The following is a 21,269-nucleotide window of genomic DNA, read 5'->3' as shown; positions in this document are numbered from 1 at the left end:
CAGTGGGAAGAATGAGATGTTTGTGGCTGTTCGGATGGGTCCATGTCCTTTACAACCCTGGGAGGAGAGCATTCAGGTCTGTGTTCATCTCTAGCACAGCCATGCTCTGGAGGGATTCAGCAAGAATAAAAGAGAGTCCCTGCCCCACTGTGGAGGGACAGAGGAGACAAGTAACAGGAAATGATGGGTGGGGGTGTGGCTCAGTGGGTAGAGCATGTGCCTAGCATGAATGAAGCCCTAGGCTCCAGCTCAGCACCCAGAAACCAGGCATGGCCGTGGTGCACATCTGTAACCCGAGCACGTGGGAGGTAGAGGCAAGGGGATCTGACACTGAGGGACATCCTCAGCTAATTAGTGAATTTGATGCTAGCCTGGGCTACATGACACTCATAGATAGGTAACTAAGAAAGTGGATGGATGGATGGGTGTTAGAGGCTGGGAGCTGGAGGTGCGGCTCTGAAGTAAAACACTCCTGCTTAGCAGGCGGGCACAGGCCAAGAGTTTGATCCACAGCACTAGGGAACAGATATGATATTCTCAAAAGTTGTTTCTTGTCAGTCCCTGGGGACATTTGTTCCACCCAAGAGGCAGCTGAGGTCAGAAGGGGGAAGGGATTTGGCTAGGGCTCCACGGCCTGTTCAGACAAATCAGAATGCTGTTCAATGCTGTCCCAGCCGCTCTGAACTCTGTGTAACTGAGGATGACCTTGAACTCCTGATTCCCCAGACCTCCATCTCCCAGGTGATGGGATCTGGGATTGTAGGTGTGTGCCCCGAAGCATCTCTCCCCCACCTCTCTCTTTATGTGTGTGTATTTGAGACTGGGTCTCCTCGATCAGGCAATCCTCCTACCTCAGCCTTTTGAGGTATTAAGAGTGTGCCCATCCCAAACATGGCTAACGGCCATATTCTCAACATGTCTGCCATACTCATCTCTTCCCTGGTCCCAAAAAGAGATCTTTGGGTAGGAGTGGGAGTGACTTAAAAGTTGAGAGGGAACTTGGGGAGAGCAGCTAGGCACAGTTACCATACCTGTTGTGTTATCGCTCAAGAGACAAGCAGAAGAATTGTTTTAAATTTGACCAGGCTAGACTACATGGTGAGTTCCAGGCCTGCCCCTCACCAGCACCATGGCACCTCGTTTTGTTCACCTGTTAAGCCTGCTGTGGTTGCACGGAATATGGCTAAGTGGGTAAGAGGATCCGTTCCTCAACAATGTCAACCAACCAGAGCTCCCAGGGACTAAGCGACCATCCAAAGAGTCCACATGGACAGACCCATGGCCCCAGCTGCATATGTAGCAGAGGATGGCCTTGTTGGGCACCAATGGGAGGACCCCCCCCCCCCGTGTAGGGGAATGTCTGGGCAGGGAGGTGGGAAGGGGTGGGTGGTTGGGAGGGGGAACACCCTCACAGAAGGTCGAGGGGATTTGGATAGGGGGTTTATGGACTGAAGACCAAGAAAGGGGATAACATTTGAAATGTAAATTAAAAAATCCTGGGGGTTGGGGATTTAGCTCAGTGGTAGAGCGCTTGCCTAGGAAGGCCCTGGGTTCGGTCCCCAGCTCCGGGGAAAAAAAAAAAAAAAGAACAAAAACAAAAAAAAAATCCTGGTCCCCAGCTCCAAAAAAAAAAAAAAAAAACCCAATAAAAAAAAAAGAGTATCTGTTCTTGCACAGGACCCAGATTGGACTCCCAGCACCTACATGGTGACTCTGGCCTGCAGCTCCACTTCCAGGATCAACACCCTCTTCTTACCTCTCTGGGCACAGACACAAGCAGTCTTTACCGTGCAATGCAAGCAAAAACACTCATAATAAAAACTTCTTTAAATAATAAAAATTAAGCTTTGGGGCAGGAGAAATGGCTTAGTGGTTAAGAATACTTTCTGTATGATTTTAGGCCAGGGGCCTGAGGTATGCCCTCTGACCTCACCAGTGTCCTACAGAACTACCCATATGGCTTTGGGCAGCTCTGAACTTAACCCTGGTAGCCAGCCTATGTCTTAAGTTATGAACTGAATTTGGGTTGGCTTGGGTTTGACTGGTCTGTGGTAGTGGCACTAGAGATGGGGGACCCTCTAAAACTCAACATCTCTACCTAACTGTACACGGTCTTAGAAGATATAATTATGAGTTGTGGGGTGATAGCTGGTCCCTGTAATTCAAGGCCAGTCTGGTCTACAAAGCAAGTTCCAGGATGGCCAGAACTGTTACACAAATAGACCCTGTCTTGAAAAACTAAGAAGGAGAAAGTGATCTAGGAGGGGAACTGACAGTAGTAGATGCTGTGACACAAATAAACTTGTCACTTGTCGATTCTTAAAAAAAAAAAGAATACTTTCTGTTCTTGCAGAAGATCTGGGTTCCGTTCCCAGCACCTACCTGGTGCTCCACAACCATTCATTGGTACCTGTATGGTACATACATAATACATACATAGAACAAAAAACTCCTACACATAAAATACATTTTTTTAAAGATTTATTTATTTTATTTATATGAGTACACTGTAGCTGTTTTCAGACACACCAGAAGAGGGCATCAGATCCCATTACAGATGATTGTGAGCCACCATGTGGTTGCTGGGACTTGAACTCAGGACCTCTGGAAGAGCAGTCAGTGCTCTTAACCACTGAGCCATCTCTCCAGTCCCCATAAAATACATCTTTAAAAAATGAAAAAAATTGCTGTGTAGCCAAGGCTGGCCATGTGCTGAATCCTGGAATTACCGATATGTGGTACCTGTGGTTTCCTGCACAATGTGAATCCCTTTACCAACTAAAATACACCCCAGTGCCCTCCTCACTCCCCATTTTAGCCTGTTTCACTTTCTAGCACCAGTTGAGATGGAACTCACTGCGTAGTCCAGGCTATCCCAGAATTTCTGGTCCTCCAAGCTCATCATCCCCAGTGTCCCGATCACAGGTACCCTGGGACTTGGTTTTAGATAAAAGCCTCAAAACTTCTCTATAAGGAACATGTTGACAAGGTCAGAGGCAAAAGGCAGAAGCCAGATAAGGAAGTCAAGAAAAAGTGAAGCTAGATCGAGTTTGTGGGAAGAAACTGGATTCTGGACTTACTTTAAGATGCTTAGTGATTAAGGACTTCGAGATGGTTCAGCTGGAAGATGGCCTTTGCACCAAAACTCTGGGCCCGAGTTCCACCCTGGCACCCACATGGTGGGAGGGGAGAACCGAGGCTCACAAGCTGGCTGGCCTCAGTTCCACATCGAGGCTGTGGCACCGGCACACACCTCCCCATACACATAATAAATAAGTAAATCGTAAATATATAAATAATAAAGAGGCGGCTGAGGTCCGCATATTAGGAGGGAGCTGTCTGTCCTCCACCCTCCTTTCTTTAGCCTTTGGTCGGGAGACGGGGTCGTCGCCCTGTCTTTCCAGCTTTAAGTAAGCTGGGTTTCCTCCCTACTGGCGGCCTAGGCCAGATCCGGGGATGAAAACCAGCTGCGGGAGGCGCCAGGCTCGGCGCACGCCCAGGCCCCTCCTAGGCGCCGGCAGACACCGTTCTTTGGCTCCCCTCCCCCTCCCGCAGCCCCGGCCCCAGGCCCTGGCACGTCCGGCGCGCCTGATACTTTCCAGATGTGGGCCGTGTTCTCCTTCCAACCTGGCGCAGGAGGGAGGGGGCAGGGAGCCAGGGTTCCATACTCCCAACTCCAAAAAGCTATCAGGGTGGCTCTGGCTTGTCATCCGAGCTCTCTTGGAATGGCCGATGCAGGAGGGTCGCACGTTCAAAGCTTGCCTTGGCCACAGAGAAAGTTCAAGACCAGTCTGGCGCAACTGTAGGAGACTGTAAAAGTAAAAAGAGGGCCGTGCAATGCAACTCAGTGGTAGAGCTCTTGTTTAGCACATGTGAGACTTTGGATTTTATCCCCAGTGCTGGTAGGTGGGAACTATGAAGAGGCTAGTATCTTTCCCCCGCCAGTCTGGCTTCCCAGGGCAGGCTGTGAAAACCGAATTAGGGTTGAGCTGTCTGCAAAAGCAACGCTTCTCTCTACTCCACCTCTTCCCAGTGTTCCAGCATCTCAGAGAAGGAAAAGGAACGTCAAACCCCGCCCTCACATCCCCACAGACCACGTCCCATCCAACACACCCCACAAAGCCCCGCCCTTGACCACACCCACAGCAGCTCCCTCCCTATAAGCTCGGCCTCCCCGTGTGGTCCAGCGGGGGAGGTACCTTGTGTTTCTCTTGTCTCTTGGCCAGCTTGACTCGGTCTCTGAGTGTCTGTCTCCAAATCTCATATATGTATCTGTCTTCTGTGAACTCTCCCTGTGCATCCCACCTATCCTGCGTCTCTCTCCGAACTTAGTTCTCCTGTTTCTGCACTTCTCACCTCTCTCTCTGAAGTTCTCTGTCCTATTTTCCGTCCTTTCACTCTGATCCCTCACTTTTTTCACCTTCCTAGGAAGCCATCTTCCTCTCTTATCCTCCTTGGGTCCCCCAGATCTCCGGTTTCTATCTCCTGCAGGGCGGACGAGGAGGTCTAGTATTTGCTGCTTCTGCTTGCGCTCCTCCAGCGACTTTGGCTCGCAGGCGCCCCCGTGTGGCCAACATGGAGTACTGGATGGCGGCGAGGGTGAGCGCCCAAGCAAGACTTGCTGAGGTGTAGCACGAGACATTCAGAGGTGGTGCGACCTACGCCAAATGTGAGGGCACGCCTCAGAGGTGGTGTGGAACGCCAGGAGATGACGTGTGACTGTGTGACAAGGTGAGATTACGAATGACAAGAAGGGATTGAGTGGGACTGTCAGAGAGGGTGTGATGTGTGGCTAACCATGTGACACTTTGAGTTTGTCAGTGAGCCTGTGGGCCACTGTGCATGGCATCGGACCTGAGAGAGGAACTACCTGGAGACTGTTCGAAAGTAAGTCTGACCATACATAAGGGAGGGCACGCGTGTTACAGGAGCAGAGTGAGTCAGGGGACGCTGGGATGCCCAAGTGATGAAATGAACCAGTGATGCAAGAGGGAGGCTCTGGAGAGGGACCTGGTGTGGCCAACTGTGTGGATGTGAGACAGTATGTCTGCCACACTGGTGAGTCCTGAGGAACTGGATGACTATGTGTGATGCGGAGAGATTGGCTAGCGTTTGTGACTGCCTGTGCAAAGGTATGTGATTGTCCTGGTGGCGAGATCAGTGTACGGGCAGGACAATGAATGAGGAAGAGAGGAACAGTGTGTGGGCCTGACAGGCATTTGTGATACAGACTGTGAAGTCCAGAAAGAGTTTTGTCCACAACGGTGTGTGTGTGTGTGTGTGTGTGTGTGTGTGTGTGTGTGTGTGTGTAACACCATGCTATTGAACGTCAACAATGTGTGACACCAAAAGACACATTGTGCCGCTATAACAGTGATGACATATGATGCTGTAGCGGGAGGAAGAAGGTGGGCCACTGTGTATCAGAAAATGACCAGGAGTAAAGGTGACCACACAAAGGCGCCCTTGGAAAGAAAAACACCTGGTTCTGTCTCACACCAAGCAATGGAGCGCTTGGCAGAGAGGCTGAACCAGTATGTGGATGTGTGAGACTCCGAGAGAGTGTGAATAAGAACTTCGGGAGAAGTTAAAACTGCACTTGTAGGTAACAATGTGTACATTTGACTCTCTAAGATACGGTGCCTAACTGTGCAGTGACTCACAAGCTTTGCTGTGAGAAATCGCGAGTGACAGCAGTGGACAGGTATATTGAGACCTTTGTCATTGTGTGTTGAGCATGGGGGAGCATTAGTCAGTGACCCAGCAAAGTAGGGTGCATCCCTGTGTGAGCGACTTTTGAGCATGAGTCTGTGTGCAGTGAGAGGGTCGCTGTGATGAGTTGAAGCTGCTAGTTTGACAGCCTGTGAAGGAGTGAGAGGCTGCATGGGAGAGGCTTGTGTGCATGAGCGGATACACCTAGAGGGCCCATCTTTTAACCCAAGTTTAACAGAGGGACTCCAGAGAAAGACATGCTAGAAACAGGAGTGACTGAAAAACAGAGAGAATGAGACAGAGAGAAAAGGAGGAAAAGGAGAAGGAGGAGGAGGGGGTTGGAGGAGGAGGAGAAGGAGGGGGAGGAGGGGGAAGAGAGGGAGGAGAAGGAGGATTCATTATTGCAGGGATAGGACTCAGAGAGACAGACCCAGGGCATGGAGACAGGTGGTGCCTAGGAGGAGGAGGCGGTCCTGAGGGGCTGCACCCCAGGGGAGGGGGCGGAGCTGGGAAGGGGATCTGCAGCTGCCTCTGTCAAGCCTCTGTCAACCGCCAGCCATCCCAGCCCTGAGCTGCAACAGGTAGGTAGGAGGCTCCTGTCCGGGTCCCAGTAGCTGGTTAGATGGCCACTATCTGTCCGTGTAGGATTGAATGGGTGAATGTGTGAATGAGAGAATCAATGACTTTATACTTCCGCGTGTCTCCATCTTCCCCTCTGTCCTCTCCTTCTGTTTATGCCTCCCAGTCTCTCTCCTCTTTCCTTGCTCCGTTTCCCTTCTAATCCCTGCCATGTCCCCCTCTGTCAGGGTTTCTCCTCTCCCATCTCCGTCTATCTCCTCCGTCCCCGCTCTGTCTGTAGCGCCCTCTACTCCTTCCCTTTGTTCCTTCCCCCTGTCCTCTTCCTCATCCTCTCTCCTCCAGTATCTCTATCTCCATCCTCAGTCTGTTTTCCTTCTCCATGCCTGTCATTTCTGACACTCTGTCCCTCCCTTGGCCTTTTCACTTGTCGCCTTCTCTGCCCCTCTGCATGGCTGGCTGGGTTGGCTTGCCCCAACCCTCTCCCCAGCCTGCTAATGAGCAGAGGAGCCTTTGAGGCAGCCAACGCCGGGGAGAGGGTGGGTCCCTGAGGGTGGCAGAGGGGGCAGCTGCTGCTGAGGCCCTAATGAGGCCCCCTCTGTGCCCCTCCCGCCGAGATCTTAATTCTCAGTTCTCCCTGGAGTTGCTGCTAATTGGCCTGGGGAGGGTCCCCCCCTTCCTGGCTCAGGCTCTACCCCCCAGGGGGTGAGGGCACCTGGATCAGTAGGTTCTGATCAAGCACCTGTGGCCCTGTCCTTCTGGCCCTCCCTCCTCCACCTGCCTCTCAGCCTCCCATCCTGCGCATCCGTCCTTCCTTCCCCACCCCTCTGCTCTTCCTCCAGCAGCCTCTTGGTACCTCCATCCGGGCACCCCTCTATCCCCTTGTCTTCTTGAGTCCTCACTCTTTCCTCTACCTGTCTCTGGCATCTCATTCACTCATAGTCACAACCACTTCTGTTACTGGGTCACACCACTGCCTCTCAATACTTCCCGAGGGGATCCAGAGTGCTCCAGCCCCCCAGTCCACACTCCTGCCAGGCCTTTAACCCCTTTCCTGCTGCAGCCATGTCCAACAACATGGCCAAGATCGCTGAGGCCCGCAAGACGGTGGAGCAACTGAAGCTGGAGGTGAACATCGATCGCATGAAGGTGCATAGACCGATGGGGGAAATAGGTTGAGGGTCTGCGTTAGGCTCCGTTGAGGGCGGAGCTTGGAGCTGAGGCGGGATGGGAAGGTGGGACTCGGGCCTGGGGCGTGGCCAGTCGAGGCGTGGTCAGGACACGGGGCGGGGATTTGGACGCTCCCGGGGACTAAGCCAGGGCGAGTCAACTGCATCTCTATCCCTCGCCTGCAGGTGTCGCAGGCGGCAGCCGAGCTATTGGCTTTCTGCGAAACGCACGCTAAGGATGATCCACTGGTGACTCCTGTCCCCGCCGCCGAGAATCCCTTCCGCGACAAACGACTCTTTTGCACCCTGCTCTGAGCCCCCAAGACAGTTTTATCCTCCCCCGCAGAAATATGAATCCAATAAACTTGGTGACTTGGTGGTGCCTGCACTTTAGGGGAAAACGAGGCACGGGCAAAACGTGGGGGCCACCTTTGTGGGGAGTCTGCGTCCCGGCTCCTCTTTCTTTCTGAGCGTGTGTGGAGAGCTGTGTGGATGGCGAAGCACTGCAGCACCGCAAGAGATGAGTACGCAGTGTAGCCTGTTTTCTTTTTTTCATTTTTCCCATCAGCTTGAGAACACCTGGCTATCTGCATGATAACCATTTCACGGCGTTGGAACTGAAGGTCCCCTTCTCAGGGGTCCTTCTGCGAGGTCCTGACTGAGGGGCCAACTGTAAGCTCCCTGGAGCCTTGGCTGCCTCAGGTCTTCCATTCCCTCCTGGGTGGGATTTATGGGCCTCTCTGCTCGTCCCCTGAAGAACCCATCCAGGTTTTGCATCGTGTTGCCCACACCATTGGCTTATTTTGAAAACAAAATTCTTTGGTGATTTATTTTTTATTTTTATTTTTTTAATTAGTGTAGACATTCACACATTTTCTCTTTTTAATGTGTATTGGTGCTTTGCTTGCATGTTTGTCTGTGTGAAGGTGTCAGATCCCCCGGAATTGATGTTATAGACTGTTGGGAGCTGCCCCATGGTTGCTGGGAATTGAACCAGGGTCCTCTGGAAGAGAGCAGCTCTTAACCTCTGAGCCATCTCTCCAGCCCTGATTTATTTTACTTTAAATTATGAATGTGTGTATATTTGTGTGTGCGTGTGTGCACATGAGTGCAGGTGTCCAGAGAGGCCAGAGGAGGGGGTGTCAGAGTCCCCTGGAGCTATTGTTAGAGGCACTGAGCTGTTACATGGGTGCTAAGAACCAAACTTAGGTCCTCTGTGGGTGCTAGAAATTTTGGTCCTCTGGAAGAGCAGTATGTATTCTTATCTACGGAGCAAACTCTGCAGAAATGCGTCCACACAAAGCCCCCCACATACCCTCCCTTGACAGGCTCTCATTTCCTAGCCCTGGCTGTCCTGGAACTTCCCTTGTAATCCAGGCTGCCCTCAGACTCTCAGAAATCTGCTTGCCTCTGCTTCCTTAGTGTTGGAATGAAAGGAATACATAAACATGCCAGGCTTCTCCATACCCCCTTCCTTTTAGGTACTGGGGATTAGAACCCAGAGCAAACAAGCAATTTACTACTGAGTCAGGCACCAGCCCTTTACAGAGGATTCTAGGCAGGGGCTCTACCACTGAGCTACGTCCCCAGGCCCCTCACTGGGGGATTCTAGGCAGGGTCTCTACCATTGAACCATGCCCCCAGCTCCTCACTGGGAGATTCTAGGCAGGGGCTCTACCACTGAGTCATGCCCCAGCCCCTCACTGGGGGATTCTAGGCAGAGGCTCTACCACTGAGCCACACTCCCAGCCCCTCACTGGGGGATTCTAGGCAGGGGCTCTACCACTGAGCCATGCCCCCAGCCCCTCACTGGGGGATTCTAGGTAGGGGCTCTACCACTGAGCCACGCCCCCAGCCCCTCACTGATTCTATGCAGATACTTCCTGTTAAACCATTTCACAAATCCTCATTTTACTGTATATTTTACTTTTTTTTCTTTCTTCTTTTTTTCTTTTTTTCCTTTTTGTTTTTTCAAGACAGGGTTTCTCTGGCTGTCTTAAAACTCACTCTGTAGACTAGGCTGGCCTCGAACTCAGAGATCTGCCTGCATCTGCCTCCTGAGTGCTGGAATGAAAGGTGTTTGTCACCACATCTGGCTCCCCCCTCTCTCTCTTTTTTTCCGGAGCTGGGGACCAAACCCAGGGCCTTGCGCTTGCTAGGCAAGCGCTCTACCACTGAGCTAAATCCCCAACCCCCTGGCTCCCCTCTTAACTTGCTATTTAGAGACAGAGTTTCACTGAGTAGTTGGGCTTGCAGACCTGTGCCACCAGGCCTGGTCCTCTCTAACTTACTTCTGTCTTTAAGCACCAACTGTGTTCTTAATCCATCCACCCATTGTTCACTCTTTCGAACTATCCCTAGAACTGCCTTGACTTGGGCGATGCCGGGGATATGACTGTGGCAAAGACACCCTTGGTTCTGGGGATCTAGATGCTGCCTCCACTAGGCAGAACTGAGTTGAGAGAGAGAGAGAGAGAGAGAGAGAGAGAGAGAGAGAGAGAGCAGCGCTAATGAGAGCTAGCTTCTGGCCCAGCTCTGGGGATCATAGAGGGGTTCCTTGTGGAAAGGACATCTGGGCTAGTATGCAGGGTTGAATAAGAAAATCATGTGGTTAGAAGGGTGCTCCTGACTTTAATCAGAGCATTTGGGAGGCAGAGGCAGGCAGATCTCTGAGTTCAAAGTCAACCTGGTCTCCTAAGTGAGTTCTAGGATAGCCAGGGCTACACAGAGAGAAAAACATTGTTTCAAAAAACCAAACAACAACAACAAAAACAACCAAACCAAATAAATCCAAAACCAAACAAAAGCACAAAAGAGAAAGTCCTGTCATTAGAATTTACAAGAAACAACAAATGAAGGAGTCAATCACTCAGGAGTTCCTCACTCCCGTATCCCTGACCCCCTGCACTCCTGCCCCCCCATCCCTGCCTCCTCGAATCCCTCCTGCTGTTATCTTAATCTGGGGTTCCCGTGGGCTCCAATTTAGCCACGCTTTTCTTAGCTGTGAGGACAGAGGTCCCTGTTCTGTTTCCCGATACATACTGTAAACAGAGTATATGGAGCTCCCAATTGTGGTTTGGAGGCTATTTTTGGCCTAGATGATGCTTGGACATGTTCTTAATTTGGTTGTGACGCAGAAAGGATTTCTCATCAAAGTCCTTACTTCCGGCTTCCCTGAGGGCAAATTTTATTTCATATTTACTTATTTATCTACTTTTAAAGGCAATTAAAAAAAGATTTGTCTATTTTATGTATATGAGTACAGTGTAGCAGTCTTGGACACTGTGGCATGGGATCCCATTACAGATGGTCGTGCACCAGCATCTGGCTGCTGGGGGTTGGGTTTAGGGTTGCCCCTAACCCCTGAGCCATCTCTCCAGCCCTCATTTATTAATTTTAACATAAGGTTTTGCTACACAGCCAGGCTGGCTTCCGATCTACTATGCTCTTGCTTCAGTTTTCTGGTATATGCCAACATGCCTGGCCTTCTCCGTGATTTTATAAGGCTTCTGGGCCGTCTAGCTGAGCAGTGTCCCCATGGGAGGCACACATGAATAATTATTTGTTTATCAACAACTGACAAAGGAAATGATTCTACTTGGATCTAGCTTGGGAACCCAATCATTTTACTGAGGTCAATTACAGGAACATTGGTGACTCAAAGGCAGCTTCATCACCAAAAAGCCCACCATGGCAGAGTTAATGATGCAGGAAAACTGCATCCCTGGAGCTCCCAGTCCAATGTGTAGGCATTTCCACGGAAGAGTGTCTCCTTCCACAGCAACTGGTTACTGCTTAGATAACTATAAAGGGGGCTATGGGAGTCTGAGGAGGGAATGGGTGATTTTGGATTCAGTGAATGTATGGTCAAGTAGATAAATCATTTTCCACTGGTGTGTGTGTGTGTGTGTGTGTGTGTGTGTGTGTGGTGGCTGAGTTGAGTGTATGCTTTGTGTGTATGTGTGTGCACACAGTGGCTGGGTTGTGTGTGTTGTGGCTGGGTTGAGTTGTGCATGCAAGGTTGTGTGTATGCACGCTCGTGTGTGAATAGGTACACGTTTGCACATTGTATATGCATGTATATACATACAGCTAAGCAAAGGTGTTTCTGCGTATCCTTGTGTGCACAATGCATGTGCCAGTGCAGGTGCATGTACACACCTGTGGGTGTGTATGCGGATTTTGGAACTTTCTAAGCTTCCTGGACCTTAAAGTTTCCCTTGTCTTGGGTGCCTTTTCTTCCCTCCAGAGGAGAATGTTTTTGGTTGGAGGAACAGCTATGGAACAGTAGGCTAAGGAATCAGAGTCACCATTCACCCTGGGGGCTGCTTAGGGACTTCTTAGGTGGAATGAAAAAGGGAACATTGTTTCCACTGAAACTAGGGAGCAGCTCCTGTGGTGGCTCTCTGAGTGAGGTGCTTGTGATGTGAACATAGGAGCCTCAGTTCAATCTCTAGCAACCATGTAGCAAGCTGGGAATGGTGAAACTCAGTTGCAATCCCACTGCTGGAGGGGGCGGGGGGTGGGGGGTGGCAGAGAGGGACCCGACGGCTGATACTCACTGGTCGGGCAATCTAGCTAAATCGGTAAACCCTAGGTCCCAGGGAGGGACACCATCTCAAACAAACAAACAAGCAAACAAACAAACAAACCCAGGGAAAAATTAGGCTTGATTTATCTAGCTATCAATATATTCACTGACTTCAAAACTACCTTCCCTCTTCAGGCTCCTTAGACACCACCCTACTTCAGAGTCCGTTACTTTTGCTGATGGAGACTGGACCCTCTTGTCTCCTGAAGTGGCTCACTGGGCTTTCCTCCCCAGGAGGCCTTTCGTGAGCCTGGTAAGTGCTCTGCATTTGCATTGGATTAGGGTCCCCTGGGCCCCAACTCTGAGCTTCCTGTAGAATGGAGACAGGAGCAGCTATAATTACATCTCCTTCCTGCTCCCACCTCTCGGCCCGCTCCAGTCTGGTTGCATCATGTCTGTGGGGGCCCCAAGGGAAAAGGGGGACAGAGAGAGAGAGCCAAGGATGAGCTGGGGGTGGGGGAAGGAGTGGGGAAGGACACCTGGCGGGGCACAGCCCCAAGGCTGCTGGATTGCCCGTAAACCCAGCCCTTCACATCTTAGAATCTGAGAGGATCTGCTGAACCCCCAGTTTCAGTTTATTTCTTTCTTTTTACATTTGATGGTGCGTGTGCGAGTGATTGCGTGCCTGTGTGCGCACATATGTGCATGTGTATGGAAGTCAGAGGACAATTTGTGAGAGTTGGTTCTCTCCTTCCACCACGTGGGTCCTGGAGATGAAATTGTTGGTATCGGGTTGGGGATTTAGCTCAGTGGTAGAGCGCTTGCCTAGCAAGCGCAAGGCCCTGGGTTCGGTCCCCAGCTCCAAGAAAAGAGAAAATAAAGAGAAAAAAAGAAAAGAAAAGAAATTGTTGGTATCAGGTGCCTTTCCCTGCTGAGCCATTACACCAGCCTCTGTTTTCTGCCCCCCCTCCCCCAGGTCTTACTTTTACTTTGTAGCCCTGGCTGGAACTGGCTAAACTCGTGATCCTTTTGTTTCTACTCCTGAATGCGGGATTACTACGGGTTGGGAATTTTTTTTTTTTCTTCCTAAATTGGGATCCAGCTTTGCAGCTTTGGTTTGCCTCAAGCTCCTAGCAATCCTCCTGCCTCCTTAGCTTCTCTGGTGCTGTGATTGCAGTCAAACCGTTAGACCTGTTTTGTTTGTTTGTTTTTCCAGCTTCTCACTCTGTAGCCCAAGCTGGCCTTGAACTCAGAGCAATCTTTCTGCCTCCTCAGCCTCAGGGGAGCTGGTATTAGAGGTGAAAACTCCACCAGGCTCTCAGCCTTGTGAGGAAGGAATCTGGAGAACCTAGACCACTGGTCCTCACCTGACCCCCTTGGGGCCACCGGGAAATCTGAACATTTACACTACTGTTCATAACAGTAGCAAAATTACACTGATGAAGTAGTAATGAGAATAATTTTATGGTTGGGGGTCGCCACAACACTGGGAACCGTATTAGAGGGTCGCAGCGTTAGGAAGGTTGAGAACCACTGGCCTAGACTGTTGGAATTTAGTGCCCTTCCAGACTGGACTCATTGTGGTCTCTGCTTCCTCCTGCACCTTGCTGATTTGGGGGAGGCTGTTGGGAAAGTTCTGGGGAGTGGTTGGCAGGAGGGAAGTCAGGAGATGGGGGAGGGGGAGTGACAGAAATTGGGAGGAGGCAGAAACCTGAAGTGGGGGCAGGGAGACGAGGGTAGTCCTAGCTTCACCAGACACCAGAAGCACTTGACTAATCAATCTCATTAACTTCACAACTCCTAATGTCACTGCCTCTGGTCACCCTGGCTCTTTCCTGTCACCCCCAGCTCTGATGTCAGCTTTGGGGACCTGGATTTAGCTGGGGTCAGACACAGGCCGAGAGGTGGGGGCGGGGTGTGGTGTGTGTACGCCTAAGGAAGTGCCCCTCCCAGTCCCTGCCCCAGTGCTCGGTTGTCCATTCTCATGAATAAGTTCCCTGCCTCTTGCTCTTCACTCCCCGCAGAGCTGGACAGCCTGGAAAGGTCTAGAAACTTCTTGAAGCAGTGCTAGGGCAGAGTAAGATGAGACAGGCCTGACATCAGGCATGGGCAGAGGGTAGAACATGTATGGAACACATGGGTGGAGTGAGACACAAACATGGTCCCAGGAAGGAAGGGACCAAGGCATGAGGTGGGGTCTGCAGCAGGAACTGACTGGGCTGGGACTTGCTTACCCAGCCTCTGCACAGCACGTGGCAGTACGCACCCTCATTGCTTGGTGTCTTCTGAGCCCCTCTCTGCCCCTCCGGCCTTAATTACACAGTGATTATTAGGTTTGTTGAATGAACGAACGATAGCTCCAACAGCTATCCAAGAGAGGATAAAGACTATTTTTCCACAGTACCCCACGGTAGGACATTCGTTGAAGAACACCCAGGCTTCACAGTGAGTGGTGAGAGATGGGTCTGGGGTGATGGCTCTTCTTGTAAAGGCACCTGCCACCAAGTCTGAAGACCTGAGTTCCATTCCCCAGGACTCACTCACATGGTGGAAGAAAAGAACCCATACCCACAAGCGGTCCTCCGACCTCGGCATGCCTTGACACGTGAGCGAAAAATACACGAACTCAATGAATAAGACATAAAACTATTGGGAGCTCTGACATGTTGACACATGTCTGCAAAGACACCTGTGAACCGGCAGTATACATGTCCCCATACACGTCACAGACCCGTGCCTATCTGTGCGTAACACAAAGCAGCAAAACTATACCCATGGAGGAGGGATGGCCCAGCAGAGAAGAGCACTTGTTCTTGCAGAGGACCTGGGTTTGAGTCCAGGCACTCACATGGTGCCTCAGAACTGTCTATAACTCCACTTCCAGGCCATCCAACATCTGCTTCTGACCTCTTGGGACCCCAGGCATGCATGTGGTGCACAGACGTATGTGTAAGCAAAAACACTTATATATATAAAATGGGTAGGTTATTTTATTTTATTTTTGCAAATTACTTACCTGTATACCTGGTCATATCTATGCACATCCCTACTTGAGACACCTATGTGCATACTCTATCCCCGCCTCACAGAAAGCAGCGAGCTAAGGACCTGACTATAGAAGAGCTAAGAAAGACACTCGCAGAAGCCGTGTAGCATAGTAGCATCTCTCTCTCTCTCTCTCTCTCTCTCTCTCTCTCTCTCTCTCTCACACACACACACACACACACACACACACACACACACACACACACACACACACACACACACGCACTCACACAGACTCACACCTTAACTTGTAGCTTCACATGCCAAGTTCCGGGTTCCCATCATCCTTTCTCTGCTCCCTGTCTCCCTCACCTCTTGGAGCCGTGTCTCTGAGTAAGTCCCCATTCTCTGTAGTGTATGTCCTGTCCTTCCTCTTCTGAGGAACCCTGGGGTCCCTTGGGGAGGCTGAGTCTTGCTGTCTGTGGTGGGTAGAAAGCAATTTGCTGAGTCACCCTCACAGGGCAATGCTCTGTTCCCAGAAACCGAGTGAGGGCACAGATGGCCCACCCCTCACACGAAGGCACCTGGTGCCAGGCAAGGAGGCACACAGAGCCATGAGTAACCTTGTCCCAAGGTCCCTTTGTCCCCTCTTCCAGAGAGCTGTGGCTGGTGCTTCCCTACCTGCTTGTTTGGTCTCTGACCTTTGGAGAGAGAGCCTTGTGCAGCCCCGTCTGACCTAGGACTCACTGGGTGGTTAAGGATGACCTTGAACTTCTGGAGTACACAGCTACACACCCCAAGCCAGCCACTTCTGACCCAGGAGCAGGGGAGAGGCAGCTGGAGCAATGGTTGGCATCCACAGGGTTCCAAGAGGTGTGAGAGGGGAAACAGAGGCCTAGGAGAGTGTGAGGGCTGACTTGTCCCAGGTCCCTGGGCATAAGCGCCAGGAGACTTCCCAAAGAGTAAGCGATGGTGATGGGGACAGGAAGTCAGCCAGAGGAAGCTCCGGGAAGCAGAGGGCCCATCTCCCCCTCCAAACTCCCCTGATGCTGAGGCAGGACGCCAAGCTTGCCAGGCATCATCCTTCATTAATACGGGATGACTTCCCGAGTTCCCTCTGGCTTGCCTGGGAACCAGAGCCCATGACAGGGACCATATGGCCCACAGGCCTGCCCCTCACATCTTCCCACCCCCACCCCATCAGTCTCCTTATTCCCCGGGGCAGGGCTGGGTGGTCCTTTGGGGCTTCCCAGGACAGCTGGAACTGGGGATCCATCCTGTCGGAAGCCAGGAAAGCCAGCTTGGTGGCAGCTGGGCATGGGTGATAGGAAAATGTGGTCACCACAGTGGGGGGGTGGGGACAGAGGGCAAGGCAGCAGCTGCTTGCAGTCCAGCCCTGCATCAGGAGCTCCCCTGCCCTTGAACATGAGGCATCTCTGTACTGACCTTTTCCCTGCTCCACTCCTGTGGGTGGGATGCTGGCTGTACTCAGCCACATGCCTGGGACCCATATCAGAGAGGAGGAGACTGCGGTAAGCCACCCCTTACCCAGTCCAGGACCATAATACATCAGAAAGGGGGTCACATTGGTTCAGGAATGAAAGTCAAGTGGATGTGTAACCTCCCTGAAAAACAAGGGTGTCACAACTGGGTGTGTAGGAGGAGCACAGAATATTATTGCTAGCACATTGGGGACTGAGGCAAGAGACTTGCTGAGAGTTTAAGGGCAGCCTGAGCCACATAGTGAGGCCTTGCCTCTCACCATCGAACAAAACAAAGCTTGCAGGCCTTGCTGCCAAGCAGACACTTGAGTTTGATCCCAGGAACCCACATGGTGAGGAGAGAGAGAGAGACAGAGACACAGAGACAGAGACAGAGACAGAGAGAGACAGTCAGAGAGACAGAGACACAGAGACAGAGAGAGACAGAGACAGTCAGAGAGACCGAGACAATCAGAGAGACAGAGAGGAACAGAGAGAGAGAAACAGACAGAGAGAGAAAGAGAGAGAGAACTGGGGGTTGGGGAGAGAGAGAACTGGCTCTGGCTCTTGCAAGTTGTCCTCTGACCATAAGCACATCATGGCAAGGGTGTGCATGCACGCGCACGTTTTTTAAGGTTAAGATCATTTTTTGATTACATAGAAAATTTGAGGCCAGCCTGGGCCACATGAGATCCTATCTCCAAAGCATAGCAGAACAGCAGCACAGCAGGAACAGATAATATATATATATAAAAGCCACACTGGGTGACTCGGGTCTTTAAGGTCCCTTCTGACCCTCAAGCAGGAACTGTGGAGTCAGTGAAGGTCCCATCACCTCTGTCACAGCTGGGCTGACACTGGCGGGGGAGGAGGGTGCTGAGGGAGGCTGGATGGAGCCCTGTGTGTGGGAGCAGGGCTGGACCCTGAGGTGGCCATCTTTCGCCAGTGTTGCTGTGGAGGTCAGTGTCATGAGCGTGACCTGGGGCCTGGAAGTGCTATGGAGGGAAGGGGGAGGTCAGCCTTTAATGGTAGGTCACCAAAGCCCCGTGAGCTGCAGACTGTGGATGGACTGTGAGTTCTAACAGACTCAGGACTCTGAGCTCCTAAGCGAGGAGGCCAGGGATAAGGTCTGGCCAGGCGGACTCCTTCCTCAACTCCTGGAAGGAGTGAATTGTGTCCAGGGACCAGGGTTCTCTGTGGTGTCTGGAAAACACTACATCATGGAGGAATTTCCTGGTCATTTCTCAATCCCAGGGCCAGGGCCTAACCCCAGGGCCTGAAGCCCAGAATAGCTCTCAGAGGCCGTTCACACACAGTTCAGGCCATGGCTAAGCCAGAGAATCACTCAGCACTAGGACCTGTCTGGCTTCCCTGGGGGGGTTCTGAACCTGGGTGACATGAATAGGGATTTATATATGAATGGGTTTGGGGAGAGAGAGAGAGAGAGACAGAGACAGAGACAGAGACAGAGACAGAGACAGAGAGAGACAGACAGAGAGACAGAAATACACAGAGATAAATGGACAGACACAAAGATGAGATGCTGGGGGAGGGGTGGACAGCAGAGGCTGAGTGGGATGATGGTGGCAGCAGGTGACCATGCTGGGGACTGCATGAGGAGGGGACAGGAGGACAGGCAAGAGATGGATACTCAGAGCAGGGGATGGGGTACAAGCCAGGGAAAGCAGGCAGGGAGCCCGAGGGGGCCTCTGGAGACCAGCACAGGGGGAGGAGGGCGGGGCAGAGAGGAAATGAAAAAAGCTGGGGCGAGGAGGCAAGATGAGGAGGGAGGGCGGGCCCTAGGAGGGAGAAGCTGACAGAGACCTACACAGACCCGCAGACGGACAGGAGGGACTGAGGGACTTCAGAAGGCAGAGGCGCCGGAGGAGGGTCCAGAAAGCAGAAATGTAAAGGAGGTGGCAGAGAGGCTTAGAGGAAGGGACGGGGCAGGGGACAGGGAACACTGAGGCACAAAGGGACAAGGACTGACAGAGAAGGAAAGAAACAGGAGAGGGACAGACACTGGAGAAGACGGAAACAAAAGACAGAAACACACGCACACGGGGAACTGGGAGTTGACTGGCAGATCCCAGCTGCCCTGAGGATGGTGGCCAGCGGTGGACGTCCTGATGGTCCCCCTTCTGTCACCCCCGAGAGCCCTCTCATTGTAGGTGGCAGAGAGGGTATGGCAGGTCCTTGCTGGAACATCACCTACGTTCAAGACTCGGTAGGACCTGCCACCAGCACCCTGATGTTCGTGGCTGGTGTGGTGGGCAACGGGCTAGCACTGGGCATCCTGGGTGCCCGACGGAGGTCACACCCATCGGCGTTTGCAGTGTTGGTCACTGGGCTGGCAGTGACGGATCTGCTGGGCACGTGCTTCTTGAGCCCCGCGGTGTTTGTGGCCTATGCTCGAAACAGCTCTTTGCTGGGCCTGGCCCACGGTGGGACGATGCTGTGTGACACTTTCGCCTTCGCTATGACTTTCTTCGGCCTGGCCTCCACGCTCATCCTCTTCGCCATGGCCGTGGAGCGGTGCCTGGCACTCAGTCATCCCTACCTGTACGCCCAGCTGGACGGGCCCCGCTGTGCCCGCTTGGCTTTGCCTGCCATCTACGCTTTCTGTTGTCTCTTCTGCTCACTGCCCCTGCTGGGCCTGGGCGAGCACCAGCAGTATTGTCCCGGGAGCTGGTGCTTCATCCGCATGCGTTCCCCCCAGCCTGGTGGCTGTGCCTTCTCCCTGGCCTATGCCAGTCTCATGGCCCTGCTGGTGACCTCCATCTTCTTCTGCAACGGCTCCGTCACTCTCAGCCTCTGTCACATGTACCGCCAACAGAGACGGCACCATGGCTCGTTTGTACCGACCTCTCGGGCACGGGAGGATGAAGTTTACCACCTGATTCTGCTGGCCCTCATGACAGGCATCATGGTCGTATGCTCCCTGCCTCTCACGGTGAGTGTCGCTTGGAGCTGGGGTGCAGGGGGAGGAGGGGAGGGCAACATCCATCTCTGCCCTCCACCTGTCATGCCCATCTAGCAGATGTGGAAACCGAGGCTCAGAAAGGGTGAATTGTGTACCATGTACTCCTGAGTACTCTATCTCTCCGCTTTCTTTGGCTCCACTAGACAATCCCAGCCCTGAGTTGTCTGTCCCCTGTCAGCACCTCTCAGCCGTCTCCCCGATCAAACACTGTTGTGATGATAACAGGATTCTCAACTCACAAACACTTGCTTTCTGCTGACACAGCGCTTAATGGCTTCCAAATGCCTCTTCAGATGAATTTCAAATTGACTTTATACAACCATTTCAGAAGCACTGGGCAGGAAATGACACTGAGGTCCCATCCTGCCACCCTCTTTATAGAAAGATGATAGTGCGTGTTGCCCGAGATCACACATGCTGACTCTCCACCAGAGCCTGGGCGTATAACCACTAGCACCCCACCCACTCCCTGAGCCTGGGCCCTGCCCTTGTCCCCCAGACCCCTTCAGCTTCACAGGGACCCCGTGCTGTCCCTCTCAGTAGCAGCCAGTGAGGCTAGCCACATCTTTATGTTGGGTCCTGGAATAGGGTTTGGGATGGATTTGGGGGTGCTGAATCCTTTTGAGGGTTAACAACGTCTGACAAACTCATTCTCAAGCGTGGTTGCACATGAGGGTTTGGGGGCCTCAGAGGGCTCAGGCATCCGTGAGGGCTGGGGGTGAGGTGGGGGAGTTGCCTTGGCTGTAAACAGTGGGTCTGGTAGGTGGGTACCCACGGCCCCACCCTGTCTTTCCCCTGCTGTCTCCCGGAGCTTTTCTGTCCTTGGCTCCCCGGATGCCTGCACATGTTAGCAATCAGCCTACATCTTTCTTCATCTTATCTCATTTCCTTCCCCTCTGACGGCATAAGTACTCATCCCCGTGGGTAAGAAGTGGGAGGTGGGGTGTGAGGATGGGGAAGGACCACCCATGACGCATCTGTTACCTGCCCTGTCCCTCAGATCAGAGGATTCACTCAGGCCATCGCCCCAGACAGCAGAGAGATGGGGGACCTCCACGCCTTCCGCTTTAACGCCTTCAACCCCATCCTGGACCCCTGGGTCTTCATCCTTTTCCGAAAGGCTGTCTTCCAACGCCTCAAGTTCTGGCTGTGTTGTCTGTGTGCCCGTTCTGTCCATGGGGACCTGCAGACACCCCTCTCCCGGCCCGTGTCGGGGAGAAGAGACCCACTGGCTCCCGCTTCTCTCCAGGCTAAGGAAGGGAACTGGGTGCCCCTGTCAACCTGGGGTACGGGACAGGTGGCACCATTGACTGCTGTGCCTCTGTCGGGTGGTGATGGCTGTTCTGTGGGAATGCCATCCAAAACACAGGCTGTGGTTGCCTGCTCCCTCTGCTGATACCTAAGCTGGTCCTGCTTGCCATCCTAAGCCCCGTGTCACAGGACCAGAAGCCAGAAGAGCGGGGACTCAACTGATAATAATAGAAACCACATATGTGACCCCCAAAGTCTGGGGGTGTTTGCTGCTGCTTCTCCTCCTTTGCTATGGTGGTCAGAGGCCTCGGGGAGAGAGTGAGGGATACCGAAGGTTCTGCGGCTCTCAAGAAGGATTTTCTCAACTAGGACCTGCTCTGGTCCCTGGGCTCCACCATTCATTTCACTGTCTAAATATTTAAGGAGCAGAAAATCCCCAGAGGCTTCTGTGGACTCGAGTCTGCTAGGGTTTAAGCGTCTGCTCTCCTCTTCCACTGAGGGGGCCCCTGGCTGCCCATCCCAGGTCCCCAGGGGACACAAGGCATTCCAGCAACTTCTCTCAGAAATGTTCCTGCCTCCCC

At 52.4% G+C, this 21,269-nt stretch overlaps 2 protein-coding genes across 4 annotated transcripts; both read left to right on the top strand.

Annotated features, from left to right (window-relative positions):
- The first annotated feature begins 4,168 nt into the window (after positions 1-4,168).
- On the top strand, positions 4,169-7,845 carry Gng8 (G protein subunit gamma 8). 3 transcript variants are annotated; one of them, XM_032894368.1, is made up of 3 exons: positions 4,169-4,731; positions 7,352-7,437; positions 7,644-7,845. In XM_032894368.1, the coding sequence occupies exons 2-3, from the start codon at positions 7,354-7,356 to the stop codon at positions 7,770-7,772; spliced, it is 213 nt and encodes a 70-aa protein (XP_032750259.1). In that variant the 5' UTR covers positions 4,169-4,731; positions 7,352-7,353; the 3' UTR covers positions 7,773-7,845. The 3 variants fall into 3 exon arrangements, with proteins under 3 accessions (XP_032750259.1, XP_032750261.1, XP_032750260.1); XM_032894370.1 differs by lacking the exon at positions 4,169-4,731 and adding an exon at positions 4,738-4,887; XM_032894369.1 differs by lacking the exon at positions 4,169-4,731 and adding an exon at positions 6,053-6,293.
- A 10,637-nt stretch (positions 7,846-18,482) lies between these two features.
- Ptgir (prostaglandin I2 receptor) lies at positions 18,483-20,860 on the top strand. The gene is made up of 2 exons (XM_032894359.1): positions 18,483-19,407; positions 20,438-20,860. Exons 1-2 carry the CDS (start codon positions 18,559-18,561, stop codon positions 20,831-20,833), a joined length of 1,245 nt encoding a protein of 414 aa, XP_032750250.1. The 5' UTR covers positions 18,483-18,558; the 3' UTR covers positions 20,834-20,860.
- Positions 20,861-21,269: the final 409 nt, after the last annotated feature.

Source organism: Rattus rattus, chromosome 2 (genome assembly GCF_011064425.1).
Source record: "Rattus rattus isolate New Zealand chromosome 2, Rrattus_CSIRO_v1, whole genome shotgun sequence".
Taxonomy (NCBI): Eukaryota; Metazoa; Chordata; class Mammalia; order Rodentia; family Muridae; genus Rattus; species Rattus rattus.
Note: the sequence above shows the minus strand (reverse complement) of the source record. Positions and strands in the feature narration are given on the sequence as shown.

Coding starts and splice junctions, on each gene's coding strand:
- Gng8 (XM_032894368.1), top strand. CDS start 7,354: ATGTCCAACAACATGGCCAAGATCGCTGAGGCCCGCAAGACGGTGGAG. Junction 7,438..7,643: donor TGAACATCGATCGCATGAAG/GTGCATAGACCG, acceptor CCTCGCCTGCAG/GTGTCGCAGGCGGCAGCCGA.
- Ptgir (XM_032894359.1), top strand. CDS start 18,559: ATGGTGGCCAGCGGTGGACGTCCTGATGGTCCCCCTTCTGTCACCCCC. Junction 19,408..20,437: donor TATGCTCCCTGCCTCTCACG/GTGAGTGTCGCT, acceptor CCTGTCCCTCAG/ATCAGAGGATTCACTCAGGC.